The sequence below is a fragment of the Cyprinus carpio genome, chromosome B16, assembly GCF_018340385.1.
Source record: "Cyprinus carpio isolate SPL01 chromosome B16, ASM1834038v1, whole genome shotgun sequence".
NCBI classification, from domain to species: Eukaryota; Metazoa; Chordata; class Actinopteri; order Cypriniformes; family Cyprinidae; genus Cyprinus; species Cyprinus carpio.
In genome coordinates, this window is record NC_056612.1 from 7,333,578 (window position 1) to 7,356,701 (window position 23,124).

A 23,124-nucleotide genomic window follows, 5' to 3' on the forward strand; every position below is an offset into this window, starting at 1 on the left:
TTCTTAAACCATAAGTATGGACAATAGCAACAGTGATGCTTCCATGAACAAGCACTACTTTCCACTTCCATTAACAAGCAATATTATGCAATTCTGTAAAATTAAGTTTCTTTGGATGCAATATTAGATCAGAGCACAACATATAGTAGAATAAAAGTTGAACAGTGATAACTCCCCAGTGTGACAACAGCACAAGGGCATTCTCAGCTTACTGATTTACTGTAAATTTGCATCATTAAGGGTGAATCACAGCCCTGCAGCACACAGATGTAATCAAATTTCTGTAGAATTCAGAGATATGCCAGAGGGGACAAACTAATTTAATAAACCCTTGTGGTATGTATGTTTTCAAAGACAAAACAGTACAGATCAAAGTAAAAAGGAGCCACTGTCCCTTTAAAAGGTCTTTTTTCCGTATCAGCTTGCCATTGATTGGTTAATACAGCTCTGCACAGTGCTAAAGGTTGGTAATGACATACAAAAGCAAATTCAGACAAGAATTTAAGAATCTATAGCTGCAAACAGTACAGTTTATCTGTTTAAAGAAAAACATGCTGTACTGTACATGAACCAGCTTGCTTTGGCGTGTTGAGATACCAGCAGCCAGTCTGACAGACTCGATTCCATGTATGAACCATGAAATCAAAAACAAGCTATGCTGTAAATAAACAAGCCTAGGAGGAATGTTCCTGGGTACATGCATGCCTAAATATGGGTCAGAGGTGAGAAAAACATTGAACAAAATGACATATTCCCACTCTGTATGTTGAGGACAAAGGAAATGATTTGTAATTATTCATGTTCCCCTACTTGAAATCAATTGTTGCAGTTTAATTTATGCTGCTTCTGTGAACACAACTATGGTGACCATGCGCTTCTAAATCGATTGATGGGTTGATGCCACCTGCATAAAGTCCTGTGTTGAGTTAAGTTAAATATAATATTAAATATATTACACATTTGACTTTTGATAATATATAATATTTTAGTAAATCTTAAACATTATTTGTTAATATTTGTAAATGTTAAGATGTTTTTAAGAATTCTGATAACCAAACAGTTGGTGTTTCCCACTGATTTCTATATATGGAAAAAAATAAAAAATTTTTATGATTTCTGATTAGCGATTACATTTATAAGCTCAACAGAAACGTGTGCTATTTATATATTAGTTTGTTACAAAATTAATGTTAAAAAATAATCTAATGGAACTTGAATCAGACCTCAATGTAATCCTGTAGTTAGATGGATATCAAACTTATAAGTACTGCAATTTGTTTAACCAATATTATCAAAGAAAAATGAACCGATATTTTATAAATAAATTTCCACGACTTTTCCAAAACTTTTCCAGGCCTTGAAATTGCTATTTTAAAATTCCTGATAACTTCTTCAGGTTTTTCGTGATCATACTTACACTGATACGAACACTGAGCTGCACATTGCGCTGTCTATGACGACACATTTGGGAACGCCTTCAGTGTAACAGGGTTTGAAGCACATGTTGAACTAGTCCAGTCTCGATTAGTGTCGTGTTATGACGTAACATGACGGTGTACACAGAAGCTACAAAGGTAAGCTGGCATAAAACATGGCTAGCTTCCTTCTGGTCTTTAGCAAGCACTATGTGTTATTTAAGATTGACAGTTTAAGAAGTGCTTGCCTCCTTGCTGTAGATACATTACGGGCAAGGACACACATTTGTTTATCGACTGTTTGTGAGTGGAGCATGCACATGCAGCTCTCACGGGAGTGCTGGTAGAGTAGCTCAAAAAGGCTTCAGCCCTCATTGGCCAGTTCCGCTGCTCCTACTAGAGATATGGAAGCTAGCTCTGTGGCTTCTTCCACCCTAAGTGAGAGTGTGATGCTGGGTCTATTCAGCTCTGAGGAGGTGGATGTCCTAAGCATTGAGGCAGGGGATTTTGAGGACTCAACACCTCACTTATGAGGAGCTGTTGGAGAATGTAACTTGTGCCATCGAGAAACTAAAGATCGAGTGGCCTTCTCAAAAGCTGGAAGTGCAAACAATAAGTAAACCAGATGAGTGCTTCCCGAAGAGCCGAGCACAGCCTCTAGGTTTTGGGGTCTGCCTTTTTTCCCAATGATGATGCTGCAAGTTGAAGAGACACCTGCAACCCATCTCTCACCCAAGATTGCAACATCCCTGAAGGCCCTGACGCTGCCCACTAAGCCATGCCAAACTGCATCTACACTTGTGGGCAGCAGGTTGGGCCGGTGCATGCTTGGCAATCATGCAGGTATACCAGGCTGATCTGCTTAAAGACCTGTCTGAAGGCAAGGAGATCAGATCTGACTATGTTGAAGAGGTCCTTTGTGCCACAGACCTGGCTCTCCGAGCCACCAAGGAGATGATCCAGGCCATCTGCCACTCTGTGGCAGCAATGGCAACGGAGAGGCACCTATGTTTGATCCTCTCAGTTATCAAGGAGAAGGATAAAGCTTTCTTCCTTGATGCACCACTGTCGCCTTCTGACCTTTTTGGTGACACTGTTAGTTTGGTCGTTGAGAGGTTTCAGGAGGCAAAACATCAATCAGCAGTGTTTCAGACGCACTTGCCGATTCAGGTCTCATGGGGCTGCGGGTTACTGCTGGTCTACAGCCTACAGTTCAGCAGGCCTTCCATCCTCCACTGCAAGTGTCTGCTGACTATGAGGGGCCACATTTAATGTGCCCTGTCAGGGCTCTAGAGGCCTATGTAAAAAGGTTCTCATTGGAGGAAGACGGACCAGTTATTAGCTATCAGTTATTTGTCTTGAAGCAAACCATTAGTAAGTGGATTGTTGAGGCACTCTCTACAGCATACAAGGCACGCAGTTTGCCTTCACCTCTGCTGCTGAGGGCACATTCAATTAAAGGCATAGCATCATCAAATGCCCTTATATCTGTAGTCTCCCTTCAGAAAGTTTGCAATGCTGCAGTCCCAACTGAAACCCACACACACTTTTTTTTTCTGCTTTCATAGCCTGGACCTTCGTCCTGAGGTGTGCCTGGACAAGCTTCACACCAGGACAGGCACTAGTAAGTGTGCCTTACCTTTGTAGCTTCCATGTACATCATCACATGTTAGGCCACAATTAGGGGTGCTCCGATTGATCGGCTACAGATCACTATCGGCCGATAATCACATTGGGATGATCGATCGGCAGTCTCTAAAAGGCAGATTTCAAAAAACGATCTCAACCTGATGACGCCGCAGTGAGAGGTTAGGCTCGACTTGCAGCGGCACAGTCTCAGTCTCTGTCCGGCGCGGGTGAAATAATTATAACGCTGAAGGTGAGGTACAATTCATATTTCTTCATTAAATAACTTATAAATAGGGATGTAACGATTAACCGCGAGCCAGTTGAAAATCGATTCAAATATGTGACGGTTCAAATCATTTGAGATGCTAAACAAATCGCGATTCATTTAGGGGTAGGAGTAATGCATGTCTGAGGAGGAGCGGGAACTTATTGTCTTTAGAAAAGTTTAGATGGTATTTTTCTTTTCATATTGCCTCTGTATAATGCATATTAAAGTTCATAAGTGCAGCGCTGCTTTGTTTACAGCGGAAACCAAGGAAACACTTTAAGCGCCATCTGCTGGCAGAGAGTGAATCTGCGTCTCGTTCAGCTTGTCAGCCGCTTCATGCTAATAATTTTATGTATGGTCTCACAAAACTGAAGTCAAACCATTCTGTTTTAACTTAAAAAAATTCGAAATTATACAATCTAATTTAGATTAAAAACTGCTCATGTTGCATGTATGCAGCATCTTTGTTTGGATCATGATTAAAATGCAGTGGTTGCTTCTAATTTTAAATGGAAAGAGCACAGACAAAGCCTTATTTTGTTTATATGAATAGATTTATTTTATTTGTGTTATTTATCTGATTTGGGGCTTGTTTTAAAATTCCAATTTAGTTTTGTTATTTACATTTACATTATATTAAATTAATCATTTGGCAGACACTTTTATCCAAAGCAACTTACAAATGAGGACAACAGAAGCAATCAAAACCAACAAAAGAGCAATAATATTAGTATATTATTATAGTTATATTTCAATTTCATGAAGAAATGTGCAGCATTTGGTCCAAGCAATAATAAAAGGACACATTTAATTTATAATTTGTCTTAAATCTCATTTTGTTTTAAAAATAAACAAAAGAAATCGTGAATCGAATCGAGAAATCAAAATCATGAAGCGAATCATTAGTTGAGTGAATCGTTACATCCCTACTTATAAAGTAATTTAAAAAAGTTTCTGTGAGACATAATTTCACAAACAGCGTGACTGAATCACCATATGCGCTCTTTCTCTCTCAAAATGCAAACAGCTTTAAATCACATCAATTCTGCACTATAAGCAAGCTGCATGCTGGACAGTTGACACAGGAATTGTCACTTGCATTATTGAGGCAGTATCGCTTTATCACTAAAGTTTATAAACTGCATTTTTTCTTTTTAATTCTTGCCAGTGTTTAAACCATTCAACACTCGCGCACTTTCCTGGAGACCGTGCGCTCATGCACACTCGCAGTGTAAACACATAATGCCAGGTTCACAATAATTTTAAAGTTCTTAAAGTTCTTTATGAACCACAGGATTGCTTGTAATAAAGATTTATATGGAAAAGAAAAGGCAGTAGAGCTGACTGTTTCTGTAAATTGTAAGTTTTAGTTTAGAATGTTTAATATTTAAGAAAAGTAGTTTAAATGTTTTGCAACTTAATATAGAAATCTAGAAGTAAATGCAAACGTAAAAAGCATTGAATAATTGATGAAAAATTTTATTACTGTATGTTGAATGTTGATGTTGAAAAAGCCTTTTCAGTAACAATGTTTTGATTTAAAATAAAAATAATGGATAAATCACAGTCCATGCTGCTTCTGTAACACACATTGAAAACATAAAAACAGTGCAACCACACATGGATTACATACGCACTGCAAACGGAGTATGTGTGAACCTCACATACAGCTCACATAATCAGTTTTGCGCTGTGTAAGCTATTGTGCAACAATTACACGATTGTAAAAGCAAAAATACAGTGCATGATCAAACATTTAGGTGAGGTAAATATATATTTTTGAAAAATGTAAACCCCCCCTCCCCCTCCACCCCTCAAATGAAAATGAAAATAAAAATAAAAAATCCTATCACAAGAGTCACCTAAGAGAGGAATTCATTTTCAAAAATCTCGATTGGATGATCACTTTAAATAATGATAAAAAGAAGGCTTTAAAAAGATCGGTATTGGTGATCGGATCGGCGGATACTGTTTTCTGTGATTGGCGATCGGTGATCGGCCTCAAAATCCTGATCGGAGCACCCCTAGTCACAATGAAACACCAATCGAGATTGGAATAGTTCCACACATGCTTCAGATTCTGTCATGCTGAAGGCATTCCACAAAGTGTCTTCAACTACATAGCGTCTTGCTCCACTCTCTGGGAACAAGGTTACTTACGTAACCAAAGATGTTAATTTATGTCTACTGTAATTCTGTTTCCCTCGATTTATACTACCTCAAATACTACCTCAGAAAATTTTTCAAAAATGCACAGATTGCCTAGGCTTGGTCTTGTATGTTGCATGATGTATGCACATGATTCATGGAGTCTCCTTTTATAGTGCCATGGACTGCATTGTGCCCCTTTACATGACGATTTACTTTCACTGTGTTAAAGTTCAAAGTCATTATGTGATTTCTTTTCTTCCTTGAAGTCTTTAAATATATTTAATGTACACTTAAAAGGGGCTCTTAATCTGTGTGTGTACCACACACTTAAACTTTGACCTTTAATCCACAATGGGGCAGCACAATGTATGATTTCACTCCTCTGGAATGTTAAAGTTTTAATTTAGAGCAGAGGAGAGAAGGGCGGAAGGAGTGCTTAATAATTACAGGCTATGAAGGCCAGGGTCTCGCCACACTCACACTGGGCTGCTGGGTTACGTTTCACAGCAGGCTGCTTGGCCATTCATCTTTCTGCTCCCTCCCTAACACTGAGTGCTGCTTCAACTTTCCCCTACATAGTGCTCATAGCAGCAAATATAGTATGCTCCAGGTCGTTTTGATGCACATATGCACATGCAATCACATGTTCCAGAAAAAAAAAGAGGCTTTGACATGTCATAATAGAATGCAGGCAGAGGTGGGTAGTAATGAACTACATTTACTCCGTTACATTTACTTGAGTTAACCTTTGGAAATAAAAATGTACTTTTAAGAGTAGATTTAAAGATGGGTACTTTTACTTTTTTAACTCTAGTACATTTTTAATGAACAAAAAAAAAACAAACAAAACAAAAAAAACAGTACTTTTACTTCGCTTCAGTAGGTGGCGTTCCTCTCGTTACTTTGTTTTAGATATTTGTGTGCTATACATGTTAAGAAACACAGTTTATTCCAAGTGTAGTCTCTTTTTTTAATTGGGGCATAAACTATGACCCATTCGTGAATGAATCCCTCTTATGAGTTGATTCTGTTCAAGGATTTGAACAAATTAGCCTGCAAAATTGGTTCGCAAATCACTTTAAAAGATTTGTTTAGTTCTCTGCATGCACTGAATCATCTGAAGTGGTTTCTCATTCATTCCGGGTAATTTGAGAACACAGAGAACATAAAGATCTACAGTCAATTGAAGCCAAATCTGCAAATTCTACTGTTGGCCTGCATTGCTGACGTTTTATTATTTGAACACCGTTTGTGCTGCCTGTGAAAAGCTAGAGAAGCTGTCTGTGGTAAGCTAGATTGACTGTCAAGTGAAATGTGTAATGTTAGAGTGAAATGAATTACTAGTGTCGATGTCTGCATTTTATTAGTAGATTTGCTTAATTACATTGCATCAAATCATTTTTTGAGCATGGTCTGAAGCGTTGAGCATTATAAACCAATCACACACATTACCGTTGAGCTTATGAATGCAATAGCCTATCCAATCAGAGGCGTTTTGATTCATCATTGTGGAGAACTCCACGAGAAGTTGTTTAGTGTGCGCGCTCATTGACCTGAATTCTGATGATTATGCATTCGCAAATTCTCTCATCAGCATAAACAACATGCAATAGAGCGTTTATTTAACGCTCTGTGTTACAATGTGTTATATATACAACCATTCAAATACCACTAGGGTTAGTGAGATCTACATTGTACAACATTGTAAACAACAGTAAACACCAAATTTCACATGATCACAAAAGGGAGTTATTACAAACACTCGTTGGTGGTTTAAAGTGAGTTTTGAGTAAAAGTGTACTAATAATTTCATAAATTGTCTTATGTAGCTTGATGCTATTGTTAGCGCTAATGAAGCTACATGACAGGTGCAGTTCTTCTTCATAATGCATTTTGTCATAATAATTTACGTAAGGTCGTAAGAAAATGTTTTGTTGTATTTTTATAGTAAGACTTTTGATAATAGTTGGGTAAATGAAGATGGGATTGAAGCGATGTGGCATGGTAAACCTTGAAATACCACAACAAAGGCTAATAATGGCAGAATAAAAACAAAAGAATAAAGATAAAAGAATAATGGGGATAATGTCTCATACCTGGCTGATGTGTGAAAGGCTTGTTTCGTGAGAACAATAGAATCATGAATGAGGCAGATTGTGGAGCCAAACATATGGAGACAGCACACAGGAGAGCTTACAGGAGAGTTTACAGGAGATCACAGGGGCCATAAATCAATTTTATTAGCCTTTTATTAGCCTTCTCTAAAAACACACACGACATGGCCTTAGAAAATGTTTCATAAAATTCACAGTTTTACAGATTATATCATGAAATTACAAATTAAGCATTAGTAGACTTGTGGCTTTAGCTTCATCATGCTTCTTAAATCATACAAAATCCTACATCAACAATTTTTTTTATACATTTAAAAAATTTGTTTTTAATATTTTTATTTTTGTTTTCATGTTTGAGCTTATATATCTTTATTATTGTAACATATATCGTAACATATTGAGCTTATATATCTTTATTATCGTTCTGATTGTTGAACAGTAAACTTTGAAGTGTCAGCTTTGTGAACATATGTTGATTATGTATCTAGTCAGAAAGACTCGTTAGCAGAAACCTTTTTATTTTGGGTATGTCATTTGTGTCTCCATGCCGAAAATGGGGGGTGACAGGTAAGGGGTTAAAATAAATCTCTTAGGCTGCATTTATTTGATTGAAAACACAGTAAAGTAGTAATATTGTTCGTTATGGCAAATCTAAATTTTCAGCAGTAATTACTCCAGTCTTTAAAGTCACATGATCTATTTAAAATTGTTCTAAAATGCTGATTTGCTGCTCAAGTAACAATTTCTTATCAAAGTTGAAAACAATTGTACAGCTTATTTTTTTAGTTAATTTTTGTGAATATATATACTTTTTTTTCAGGATCCTTTGATGAACAGGAACTTATTTTTATTTGGTTTTATTAGATTAAATAATTCCTGAACTTTAAAACAGAGATGTAATTTAAAAGGCAACAACAAATGTATTTCTAAGACCTAAATATTATTTAGATCATTATTGAATCAAGCACTGAATAGAATAGCCAAAAAAATTTACCCTAGCCAATGGATTTGCTTTTTAGCAGGCAAGTGCACCATGATAACCCATAACCTTATAAAACAAGGAAACTTTACTTTCATTTGGCTTGATTCTAATTTTATTGCAAATATAACTGAGGTGATTTTCCAGACAGTTTCCAGGGTCAAACTGTGGCACCTCACTCTGTTTGTCTTCCGTAATCTCAGTTTTCATCTTTCCACAGCCTCTTAGATGCAGATGTTAATTATTAAGATATATAAGGAGATATATCAAACCCCAGGTCCCTCCCCTCTTAATCCTGAGGAATGCTGGGCCAGTGATGAATTTTGAGAGGTCAACCACTAAACCCTGACCTATTTAATTACTCTGTCCTGTACCCTGGTCATGAACTGGAACATTCAATTTAACCCATCTTTATAGTGGGACCACACACAGTTTTGCTCCTGTTTGTTTGTATATACAGTATATATAATTTTTTTCTCCCTGGACCAGGGTACTCTTAATAAAGTAGCGGTGGAGAGATTTTAAATGTCAATTCTTCTTAAAAAGATGCAATCTAATCCTGTTTACAGGAAATAAGCCTGCTCCCGAGCAGGTTTAAGCGTACGGACCTGTTGCTATGACAGCAACTCCATGGTAAGCTTGCAAGAGCCAAACAATCCAAGATCATGCCAAGTCATCAACAATCAAATCCATGTAACTAAGTTAGTGACGTACGAAGAATGGACCCCAGGTGTAGACACGATACCCTCTGATGTTCATTTATGTTTATAACTTGCAATAACTAGTAAAGAAGAAGAGATGATCGGTTTACGTGCCACGTGAAATGAGGTGCTTTAGCGATCTGTCACAACATATTAAAGAGCCACAAAACAGTATTTATTATTGGAATTTCTAAAAACAAAAAACAACAAAAAAGACAAATTTAAAGCTGAGAGTTTGTTTCATGCCTAAAGTAAACTGCACTGTCTTGTCTGTCAGCATGTTGTCAGTTTTCTCTTTGCTCCATGACGTATTTTTCACTGCGTGAGAACATGATTTGTGGTGTGAGAGCGGCAGGAGGGCCTTTGCGAAGGGTCAGTTATAGCTTTATGCATGTTACTTAGCTATGATTATAATTCATAATGCATTTTGTCATGTACATTCTTAAGTATTTATTTATTTATTTTTATCTAGAAAGACTCTTTATAATAAGTGGATGAATATATATTGTTATCAGAACGACGCTGACCAGGACACACTGGACTAAAATGAATAATAAGAGGCTGAAATGTTCTTTCTCTGCGTGTGAACTGTGTAGATGAAAACACTGACTTTAATGCAACGTTTAACAACAACCTTATGTTTATGTTCAACTTCACTGCAAAAATGCCAATCATCTAATTATTACAACAGCTAGAACACATTGCTTGTAAAAACTGCTTGCTTCAGCCAGTTGAAGGCACAGTTCAAGTACATGTGTGCACATGATCAAAACGGTACCACCTCCAACTCATTTTGAGCCATGAAATACTCTGGATATTAAGCTAACTATTGTCAGCATTTGTATAAATTAAGGTGTTCATATTATTTTTACAATACTTAACTTTTCATAATTTTCTCTCATCTCTTTCATAAAAAAAGCAACAAAAATATTGCAAATAATTTAATATGAAAGGACAAGAGAAGTATTCTTAAACACACTAAACACACACTCAATGCTCAAAATAATCCTAAGCAAACACTCATAAAGAGATTTAAGGAGGTCATTTACACAAAACACAATGTCTCCCTCCTTACGAACATGGAGTAAGATAGTTGTGCTATAAACAGTGTGGTCTTGCGTCAGTACCACGCTTCTTTGTTGTGATCGTTTTATTTTTATCGTCCCATTCCTGGTCACATTTACAACTTCACAGTGTTGCCTAATCAGTCATAAATCCAGCCACCGCTGAGAAAAGCCCAGAAAACACATCTAAGAGACCAGCATGTCATTCAACATAACTGGGGCACAGAGTCAGATCTGTTTGGAAAGGAGAAGGGATGTGGGAGAAAGAAACCACTTTGTGGCCTTCCTAGTTTTTTCCAGTGTGTAACTGTTACATACAGTACTTTTAGCAAAAGAAGCCAAAGGTTGTGCAAATAGCCAGAAGGTATCAATGATCAATGACTGCCATCATCTTTAATAGACATTTATAATTTGTATCATTTTGTGTCAACTCCGTGATGTGTGCTATAATGAAAGTGTATGATAACCAAGCACTGTCTAAAAGTGAATAGGCCCTTTTATTTAAATTTACTGTATTGTGTAGGGGGAAAAATGTTTAAAGGCGTTGTTAAAAGACTAATGACTAATTTATATCATAGCATCAGACTGGTATAAAGTACAGGAGCTAAAAAACAATTAACACAAAGTAAGTAATTTATTTTTACCAAATTTAACAGCAATTTTGCTGCAAGCATTTGCTCAAAAGTTATATATTGTATATATCAGCATTATATACTGTATTGTTCTTTCTATATGTCAATATCAGCCACTAAAATCCCATACTGGTGGACCTTATAGCAAAACTGGTCTACAGGTGACATATTAACTTACTAAAAGGTGGCACACTAGAAATTCTAGTCACTTTAGTGGTGAGGTTTTTCAAGAGTTAACAATAAAAATAGGCCAAAAAATCTCATCTTTGTGAGTAAAAGGATGACCGCATCAATACTTTAAAATCTTTAAAGTCTGCACAGTACAATAACATTACAAAATGAGTAATTAAAATGAGTTATTTATTTTCTGGTATTGTTAGTATGCAACATGCTGTTTCGTTTGCTCATTGTCAGTGGAATTACCCGTTTTGTCTAGTTTAATAAAGACTTCTTGCTATTGGAAGGCTTTTGGATACTTTTATCATCTTCTTCGGAACTAAACTTGACAATTAGACTCCATTTTTTTTTTTTATATTTTGGATGTATTGTTGAATTATGTTTTTTAAAAAAGATGCCACAAAGTGTGACATTATAATACAACCATGGCAGTGTCCAAATTTTATTGCAAAACATTTTTTTGAAGCTGCTGTTAGAAGCTCCAGTTCCCACAGAAACATTTAAGGGGCAGTCACACTACACTTCTTGTTCCGTTAAATTAAATTCATATGTATACAAATGCTGAAGACTGGAAACACAAACTCATATGAAGAATGCATTTTAAATTTCAAGTATGGTGAACTCTAAAATTTGTATGAAGATGTGGGACCAATAAAATACTAATTAATACAACGTGGCATAACCTCTTAGCTGAATCAAAGAACAAACTTTAAAGCTGCGGGTTTATGTAAGGGATAATCAACAGTTTGCCCTGCATTAAAGGATTTTAAATGCATGAAATGAAGGCCAAGAACCACCCGACGCAAGCCGTTGATTATCCCGCTTATTCCATGGTCATTTGCCAAGTTATAGACAAGTTAAATCTAGTACTGCTTTTTGCAGTGCAACATTTGACCAGAAGGGTAAAAATGAAAGTTATTTTCGTCAGTTATGGTTCGTTAGCTCTAGCATTCTGCCTGCTTCAAATCAGACACAGAGATTAAATAGTGCAATAAGATCACATTTATTTGAATGAATTATAGCATTTATTTCAATGAATTATTGATCGAGAGAGAGAGAAAGATAGAGAGATGACAGTTGTGTGTGCTTTACCTGCATCTGCGCATCTCTCTACAAACAATTAATTACTTCAAAAACAGTGATTGTACCACATCGCTGTTGAGGAATATAATGTAGCGATCTAGTATCTAGACTATTTTATTAATAAAAATCATTGCAGGGACGCATTGAAAAGTTTATGTGTGTGCGCAGTGCAATTTGTGATCTCCGACCTGTGTGTGTGTGTGAGAGAGAGAGTGATGTGTGTGTGTTTGTGTGCATCAATTAAAAGTGCATTATTATGGAACAGTGATTAAACTGACTTGGAACTACCTGTGCATTAAAATCAGAATCCAGTATTCAGACAGACCATGGAATAAATACATAAATAAAACTTTTTGGATTTATTATTGTATTTGATCTATTCTGATTTCTTTTTTTTTTCTTTGAAAGGTGCTGCAGAGTGTCTAAGTCATAGTCTGAATGGACCAACCTAAAATATGTTTTTAATGTTACTTGATCAAAAAAAACAACAAAAAAAAACAACATTTGTAAGAGATTTTCAGATTTCACTACCGCTTTGAGGTATTTTATTGAAATGAGAGTATGGGAAGCAGTTTTTGAGATATTGGTAGTTCCCAAATCAAGTAGAGAGGAGCTGGTTTTGCAAGACCAAAACAACTGCCCGGAGGGGTTGCCATCATGGCTGTCTGACCTTCCCTGAAAAGACCTTTTTGACCTCTCTATTAAGCAACCAACTAGAGCACTCTAAGTGAAAAAAATAAGTACAATTTATTCATATGTACTTAAGTATAACTACATATAATTGTGGGACACTATAAATTGGTATACTTAAAGCCTGCTAAATTGCAACAACCAATTTTGTACTAAATGCATTTTAGTTGTGCAAAAGCAGAGCTGAAGTTCAGCTAAATTTGTATTAAATACAATTGTTTGTGCTAAAGTGGAACTATTCCTAGTATACTTAAGTACACTTTAAATATCCTCTGTTTTATTAAATTTTTTAAAAGCAGAATTCATTGAGCATAAACTTTTTTTTTGGTGACATTACGTATTTTGGTGACATTACAATTGCAATTCAATTACACTGTAAAGGTGCTGAACATACAGTAATATTATACTAGTAACAAACTGAGGTCATACTGTCCCTTACTTTTAGTAACTTTAAAATGCATTGCAATGGCATTCCAAGTAAACTTGAAGTCTGCTAACTGGACAATTATTGTGTGCTTCTAATACAATAAATTAACCTTTATAAATAATGGCACAGCTTAAGAAATTGCCCTTTACTAACACCTCCAGCATCCCAGTCAACTCAATTATTCAGGGAAGATAAGTGGAAAAGTGGACACAGACATTTGAGCATTGGCTGCAGGAAACACTTCAGTGGTGCATCTGGTAAAGCGAGTGCACGTGTGTGGCAGCGACCCAGGTTCGAATCCAGTCCACAGTGTTTCCTTCAGCCAATGTTCAAATGTCTGTGTCCAATGTTCCACTGATGTTCTTAAGCTGTGCAATTATTTTTAGGGGGAAGTCGTGGCCTAATGGTTAGAGAGTCGGACTTGCCATCCAAGGGTTGTGAGTTCGAGTCTCGGGCCGGCAGGAATTGTAGGTGGGGGGAGTGAATGTACAGCGCTCTCTCCACCTTCAATACCACGACTGAGGGGCCCTTGAGCAAGGCACCGAACCCCCAACGGCTGGCCACTGCTCCGGGTGTGTGTTCACTGCTGTGTGTGTGCACTTTGGATGGGTTAAAAGCAGAGCATGAATTCCGAGTATGGGTTACCATACTTGGCTGTATGTCATGTCACTCACTTATAAAGGTTAATTTATTGCATTAGAAGCACACAATAATTGTGCCTTCAATATTACTTGGAATGCCATTGCAATGCATTTAAAAAGTCACTAAAAGTAAGGGACAGTATGACCTCAGTTTGCTATTAGTATGATATTAATGTATGTTCAACACTCTTACACTGTAATTGAATTGCAACTGTAATGTCACCAAAATAAATTTGAAATTTATGCTGAATGAATTCTGCATTTCAAAAATTCAATAAATGACTAGATATTTAAAGTGTATTTAAGTATACTTAGAATGGTTACACTTTAGCATAAACAAGTATATTTAATATAACTTTAGTTGAACTTCAGCACTGCTTTTGCACAACTAAAATGCATTTAGTATAAAATTAGTTGTTCCAATCTAAGTATAGCAATTTATAGTGTGCCACAAATATATTTATAGTACATACAAATAAATTGTACATAAGTATACTATTTTTTCACTAGAGTTATGAATCAGTAGCCAAGGGTTTGCAGACCGACATCTCGCCAGAGAAGTAGTTTAAGTTCTCTGCATCATGTGCAGAGTATTTTCATGAGCTGAGCTAACAAGGGGCTCTGATGATGTCACGAGAGGATAAGAGTAGGAGATGAACTCTCTAGCCTCTTAAAGAAGCCCCTTGTAAAATCCTCATCTCAGGTGTACAGAAGGTGTGCACATGGTGAACAATCATCATTTGCATCAGGCTACTATAGACTACAATAACTAAAATAAAATCAAAACAATCTTTCCTACACATCTAATTTAATTTTAATAGTAAATAATGACAAATGAGACTCTACAGAAGAAAAGATTGTCTGGCAGACAAAAAGCACCCTTAGTTAACTGTTGTATCTCTGCAATATGTCAAGAAAGTTTTGAGCAGGTCAAACCCTATGAACGACCAGTGGTACAGAAGGAGCCAGGACTTAGATGGCCTTAGCCAGATCTTAAATGACTGGTATGGGTTTGTGAAGCTCTGTTTCTGGGTCTGGTAGTATGAGCAGCTAGACGGCTGGACCTGGGAACGGCGAGGGAGGAAGCACTGGAATGAGGCCAGAGGGCGAGTGTGGGGCATCCAGCAGGAAGAATCTGTCCCTATCTTGCATTTCGGACAGATTCAACCACAGATGCCGCTCCGTAACCACCAGTGCTGCCACTGAATGACCAATGATCATAATGGTATGTGTGTGTGCTCAAACCTGTGATGTCAGTGGTAAAGTCTGTGTGGGAGCTGTTGGGGGAGCTGGAGCTCTGCGTTTCTTTAATTCCACTTTTGGGGACATCTTGGAGATGTTCATCACAGACTGAGACTGACCCAGAGTGCTAGGACGGGTCTCCACACATGGACCGCTTGTCACCGACATTCCCTGAACAAAAAAGAGATAGACTTTAGCAGATATACAAATACACATTTAAGGACAAGGTCAAAATGCATATGTGAATGAGTGTGTTTAAACACACATTTATTAACCAAAAGTGCAAATAACAATATGTATAAGTATGAAGTAGAGAAAGTAGAGACCAACTCAGTGCAAATGTCAAGGTTTACAAACATAGAAGGTGAATTTCAAATTGTACAGAGAATTGAGATATTGTTGTATACACATTCAATTTTAGAGTTAAATAGAATGGAACAGAATATAACAGAATTAAAGCTATTACTTTTAAATTCAAAAGAATAGAATGTTTATGAGCCTTTCTCAATGCACAATGTTGTTATCGTGGGCACTTTAAAATACAGAGAATAATTATTTATTACAAATTATAAGGAATTTTGAATGCATTTTAGGAATACTTTTCCCATCAACTGGTTACAATGCACAACACTTATGTATGGTGCTTGAAAGACGCATGTGAAGTCTGATGTAAACGAGCACAGATGAGAAGCGCATGGCGGAACACGTGAGAGACGCGCTGAATGAAAACGCACATTCACTCTCTTACAGCAGATGGCGCTAAACTGCAGAAAATGCAGCCGTTACCCTGGAAAGCCCATAAATAAAGCAGCCATGCTACTTTCTAAAACATATTTAAATGATTTAAATAGCCATTCAGATTTTTGTATTGGCTATGGTGTTCATCAAAGTGCCAAATACATAAATATTTATACTTAATAGGCTATTTATTTTCAGACTTTTTTTTTTTTTACGTTTTAATCTGGACTACATCATGCCCTAGACATTGTTTGAAAGTGTTTTGATTCTTTATTGCTCGGTCACACTTAACATTAGGGCTTCATTAGTTAGCATTTGCTAATTCAGTTAACATAAACTGCCAATGAAAAACTATTCTAAAATTCATTAACCTTAGGTAATTCCAATATTTAATAACGCATTGTTAAAATCAAAAGTTGCAACTGTGTTATGTAGTAGTTGTATTTTTTTTTAAAGATTAATAACTTCTGTAGTAAACGTAGCTTTTGCTCATTGTGACTGTTAATGCATTAACTAAGGTTATCTAATGAGGTCTTATTGTAAAGTGATACCTATTGGTATTAATAGTTCTTTTGAACTTTAATCTGTGTAAAATTTCTAACTTTATACAATTTTCTGTATAAAAAAAATAGTATTTAAATGTTCAGTTATTTTGTTATGAGAAAAAAGTTAATAAACCTGTTATACACACTTTATCAACACTTTTTTAAACTACATTTCAATATCGGGATAATACTGTATACCGTGATAAAAGCATTAGCAATTAACTGCAACATGAAAATTTGATACCGGCAGCGCGCGCGCGCGCTCCCTCTCTCTCTCTCTCTCTCTCTATATATATATATATATATATATATATATATATATATATATATATTCATGCTCTGCATTTAACCCATCCAAAGTGCACACACACACACACTATGAACACACACCCAGAGCAGTGGGCAGCCATTTATGCTGCAGCACCCAGGGAGCAGTTGGGGGTTCAGTGCTTTGCTTACCCCAGTCGTGGTATTGCCTGACCAAGACTCAAACCCACAACTTTAGGGTTAGGAGTCAAACTCTCTAACCACTAGGCCACGACTTCCCCAAAAAAATTGTAATAAATATACTTGTTTGTGCTAAAGTGGAACTATTTTAAGCATACTTAAGTACACTTTAAGTACATCTCTTCTTGTATTTAAGTTTTGAAATACAGAATTCACTCAGCATAAACTTCAAATGTATGTTGCTGACATTACAATGAGACTTTAAGAGTGTTAAACATGCATTAATATTATACTAATTAATAATTTACTTTTAGTAACTTTAAAACGCACTGCAATGGCATTCAAAGTAAACTTGAAGTGTGTTAATAACATCATTATTGTGTGTTTTTAATGCAAATAATTGATCTTTATAAATTATGGAACAGCTTTACATTTTGTCTTTTACTAACATTTCCCAGCATTCCAGCTAACTCAGTCACCTGGAGAGCATCAGTGACACACTGAGGACAGACATTTGAAGAATGAATGTAGGAAACACTGGATTCGAACCCGGGTTGCTGCGACACAAGTGTACTCTCTTTATTAGATGTGCCACCAAAGCAGACATGCGCTGGGCAGAACTGTGGTTACTTTGTGTTTTTTATATACTGTACTACTAAGTAAAATACTACTACAAGTAAACAAATTTTCCATAGATGAAAGCACAAAATATGAATTTAAAGACTGTGGATTGCTGAGTACTCTTAATATAGGTGCAGCAAGCGGCACAGTTCCTTTCGTTGGTGGAAGACTGTGAATGTGCAGAACTGCTTATGTTTCAGTGAATGCAGATGGAATAAAAACATCTGTAATATTTCTCTGTGCACTTCAACTCTCAATGCACTGCACTAGTGTTTCTAATGTAAAACGCAATGAAAGGATTTGGCGGTTTGACGGTCTTGCAGTACACTGCAGATTTAAATGTAACGCACGAATAAAAATTTTAATACATTTTACATTGTTTCTTTTCATGCAGTTATCGTCTCTGAAGCTATTTGAAATGTTATTTTTTTGTGTAATTTTAAGGAGGGTTCAGTATCATTTTTAATAATTTGTTTAGTAATTCATAATATTTTGACAGGCCAAAGGGCAGCAGTCCACATTTCAAAGTGCAATGTTACCGTTGTCTGTACGGGACATTAAAGAGCCATTAATGGAGAAAAAAGAAGTGTGTTGATACAAGTGCATTGGAATGTATTAGGAATATACTAAAATAAACCCTCTGATCAAGTACGTGAATGTCTTTCACCATTTCAAACTAACTAGCTCTATGTGGTTTACATCTTTACTTTTGTAACTACTTTCTGTATGTATGTAAAGCTGCTTTGCAATCATGCAAAATTGTGAAAAGCATTAAATGTGTGGTTAAATTACTTAAAAAGGTAAAGGTCATAAAAGTACTGCATGATTATGAATTATTATTAACTCAATACATGTATTTTTATCTATACTATTTTTAAACTCAACAAGTAGAACTCAAATACAGTGTATTAATCATAACAGGTCAACAATAAAAATAAATTACTAAAGTATTACTTTAATATTTAACAAATTAAATTGTTTTATTTGCAAATTGCTCATTGTTACATTTGTGCTGTAGGCAAAGGTTGCGTTTGGAAATTCTGTCCTTACAGCACCTAGCAGAAACATACTAGATGTTTCTCTCATTTTCTTTGATTTGCCCAAAAAGCAAAAAAAAAAAAAAAAAAAGTAATAATAATAATAATATAATATATATATATATATATATATATATATATATATATATATAGAGAGAGAGAGAGAGAGAGAGAGATAATAATAATAAATATGACAACTTCATATTAAAATAATTTAATTATTCTCAGATTTGAAATAGATGGTGAGACTTGTGACTAGCTGGAATGAGTTTCTACACTAAAGGTGTCTTCAGAAAAATGTGCCAAGTCTTTGAAACACATATTCCCAATAGTGAGTTCAGATGTTTAGCAAAACTACAGCAAAACTGATTGTTGGTGAATTTCACAGCTTGTGAAAGTTAGGTGAGGAGAAACTAACTTATCAAACCTACCAAACCCAACAAACTAAAACACAAAAACATACATATATTAAAATCTTAAAATCGGGGTGAAGGAACAAACAAATATCAATACACAGAGTGTGATATTGTCTTTTGTGTCAGTCTTAGGTGAGAACTCATACAGCAGCCTTAATGATATGACAACAACATAAAGTAAAAACAATCCCCACAGACATACATTAAAATGGCCTTTATACATCTTAAGGATCATAGGATGAGTTGCTTCATTCATCCCTTACCGAGACTAATCTTTTGGCCGGAGTGAGCATGGACATGTCATTGGGGTTATGAAGTGAGCACTCTCTTTCAAAGGTTTCACCCAGTTGGTTTATATGTGTGTGTGTGTGTGTGTGTGTGTGTGTGTGTGTGGAGGTCATATTTAAAGTGTTTATTTATTTATTTTTTGTGCTGAGAGAACACCATTATGAAAATAACTTTTTTTTTTTTTTTTTAAATGTTGTAGATGGAATTAAGAACCTAGCCAGTCTACTTTCTTAAGGAGATATATATATATGTATATATATATATATTAGTGGTGGGCCGTTATCGGCGTTAACGTGCTGCGTTAACGTGAGACTCTTATCGGGCGATAAAAAAAAATATTGCCGTTAATCTATTCTCAAAGTTGGGTTGGGAGCTGGGTCTATACTACGCAAGCTATGATGACTTTCACCGTGATAGTTTAGCGCGGATGTATACCTAGACGAATTGCACTGTAGGGGCGAGAACGAGTCTTCGAACCTGTGTGTATGCCTACTGTGAAATTACCAAGCTTCCCAAAAAAACCTCGACAAGACTCACGCCTGTTTCACACATACTCCGTCTGCAGTCTGTGTGCGTTACGTATGTGGTGCAGAAGCAGCACGGATTCATTGTGCTTTCACACAGGACGCGTTTGCAGTCCGCTACTGATCCGCGGCTGTTTAGTCCACAAACACAACATTTGTTCATCATTCTATATTTCAAACCATGTTAAAATAATAATAATAATAATAATAATAATAATAATAATAATTGTGACTCTTATCACAGAACAGTAACAGTCTTTCATAATCACAGACATTAGTTTAAACTTAATAAATATGAACAACATATTATTCATGCATTTGACTTCTAGGTTTGTATAATAAGCTGCTCAAGCAAGCAGCAAAACATTTAAACACAACAGTTAGCCTACCTTTCTTGTTGGGATATCGCAAATATTTAAAATTAAAGCACCACTGACAGAAACAGTCGACTCTCGTGCCTTTTGCATTTAAATCTTAATTACAAGCAATCGCACGGTTCTTAATGAACTTTGTTTTTCTGCTTCCATAAAAGTGCATAGGCCTATATCATGTTGCCTCGTTTATCTAAAAGGTGCTCTTTTTCTTGTTTTAAACCTAGCCAAAACCCATGTGTTGCGTGTGAAAAACAGTAGGCTTTAATTAGTATACATTTATTGTGAAATTACTGCATTTCCGTGTCAATCCATTGTAATTTTTACCGCGAACAATGCACCGTCATTTTAATTCAGCGCATACAGCACCGCAAAAATAGATTCGTTACATAAATGATCGCTGCACTGCTGCAGACGCACCGCTCCTGGAACACACTGATGGACCGCAACCGCGTGAACGCTAGAATCCGTTAACATGGGTGCGTAAAAAAAAAAAAATGCAACGCATACGCACTGCAGACAGAGTATGTGTGAAACAGGCGTAAGGTTACACAAAACATCCCCAATGCGTAATTAGATTACTGTAGGAGTTCTTCCATTCTCAAGTACCACCTAAACACAAAGCATCCCTTAGCTAATGCGGAAGATGCCGGGCCAAGCAATGTAGTGCAGGGGAAGAGTCATCGTCAAACTACTATGTCTGAGTGCAGCACAGCTCTATCAGTACTAACAAGTGCATCTTATTGAACATAATTCAAATGCCTTCGGCAGAATGCAAATGAGCCATTTTAATCTAGATTAATCTAGATTAATTTCAAGATTACAGTGAGATTAATCTAGATTAAAAAAATTAATCTATGCCCACCACTGTATGTGTGTATATATATATATATATACACATACAGTGGTGTGAAAAATTGTTGGCCCCCTTTTTTTGCATGTCACACTTTCATGTTTCAGATCATCAAACTAATTTAAATATTAGTTAAAGATAACACAAGTGAACAAAACATGCAGTTTTTAAATGAAGGTTTTTATTAAGGGAAAACAAAATCCAAAACTACATGGCCCTTTGTGAAAAAATGTTTGCCCCCTAAACCTAATAACTGGTTGGGCCACCCTTAGTAGCAACAACTGCAATCAAGCATTTGCGATAACTTGCAATGAGTCTGTTACAGTGCTGTGGAGGAATTTTGATCCACTCATCTATGCAGAATTGTCACATTTGAGGGTTTTCGAGCATGAACCACCTTTTTAAGGTCATGCCACAGCAGAATTCATGGTTCCAATTATTATAGCAAGTCTTCCAGGTCCTGAAGCAGCAAAACAGCCCCAGACCATCACACTACCACCACCATATTTTACTGTTGGTATGAAGTTCTTTTTCAGAAATGCGGTGTTACTTTTACGCCAGACGTAATGGGACACACACCTGCCAAAAAGTTCAACTTCTGTCTCATCAGTCCACAGAGTATTTTCCCAAAAGTCTTGGGGATCATCAAGATGTTTTCTGGCAAAACTGAGACGAGCCTTTATGTTCTTTTTGCTCAGCAGCAGTTTTTGTCTTGGAACTCTGCCATGCAAACCATTTTTGCCCAGTCTCTTTCTTATGATGGAGTCAGGAACACTGACCTTAACTGAGGCAAGTGAGGCCTGCAGTTCTTTGGATGGTGTTGTGGGGTCTTTTGTGACCTCTTGGATGAGTCGTCGCTGTGCTCTTGGGGTAATTTTGGTCAGCTGGCCACTCCTGGGAAGGTTCTCCACTGTTCCATGTTTTTGCCATTTGTGAATAATGGCTCTCACTGTGGTTCGCTGGAGTCCCAAAGCTTTGGAAATGGCTTTATAACCTTTTCCAGACTGATAGATCTCAATTACTTTCTTTCTCAGTTGTTGCTGAATTTCTTTGAATCTCGGCATGATGTCTAGCTTTTGGTCTACTTCACTTTGTCAGGCAGGTCCTATTTATGGGATTTCTTGATTGCGAACAGGTGTGGAGGTAATCAGGCCTGGGTGTGGCTAGAGAAATTGAACTCAGGTGTGATAAACCACAGTTTTAACAGGGGGCAAACACTTCTTCACCCAGGGCCATGTAGTTTTGGATTTTGTTTTCCATTATAATAAAAACCTTAATTTAAAATCTGCAAGTTGTGTTTACTTGTGTTAACTTTGACTAATATTTCAATTTGTTTGATGATCTAAAACATTAACGTGTGAGAAACATGCAAAAAAAATAAGAAATCAGGAAGGGGGCCAACACTTTTTCACACCACTGTATGTGTATATATATATATATATATATATATATATATATATATATATATATATATATATATATATATATAATTTTTTCATCCTTCGTCAAATGTATTTGTAAAAAGTATAGTATTTTACAAATTAATTTGTAGTGTACTAAGTTTGTGCTCATTCTTAATAACTACATTAAGAATGTATTTTCATTTAGTATATACATGTCAATCTATTTGTAGTATAATTATCATGAAATAAACAGATTTTAAATACAATTAAGAATATTTATTTTTCACTAGGGTATTAGTAATGCCCTGATATTTAGGGCATGAGTTCAACAAATACAGTATAAATGATAAATTAGGGCTGCACAATATATTGTTTCAGCATCAATATCGCTGTGTGTATCCATGATAGTCACATCGCAGGAGGTGCGATGTTTAGTACACTGATCGTTATATTTATACTAATCGATTTCTTTGCTCACACACAGACACCATGTCACCGGACGCAACAGCTGTTGTGTCACCCCGCGCTGCAGCTAAAGTGTGTCTACACTGGACACGGCAAAGGGACTGTTGCAAATCATTAGTACTTTGTGTCAGTACGTCATAAATAGAATGCGGCATCAGTTTACTGTTGGGGATTTGTCGTGTCGCACCTCATCCAGTGTAGAC

General features: G+C 36.2%; 1 protein-coding gene across 1 annotated transcript in view; it reads right to left on the bottom strand.

Annotated features, from left to right (window-relative positions):
- cobl (cordon-bleu WH2 repeat protein) overlaps positions 1-23,124 on the bottom strand; it is a 112,056-nt gene that overhangs the window by 23,682 nt on the left and 65,250 nt on the right. The window contains 1 exon segment of the mRNA XM_042740501.1: positions 15,217-15,384. Within this exon segment, the coding sequence (XP_042596435.1) occupies positions 15,217-15,384 (168 nt within the window).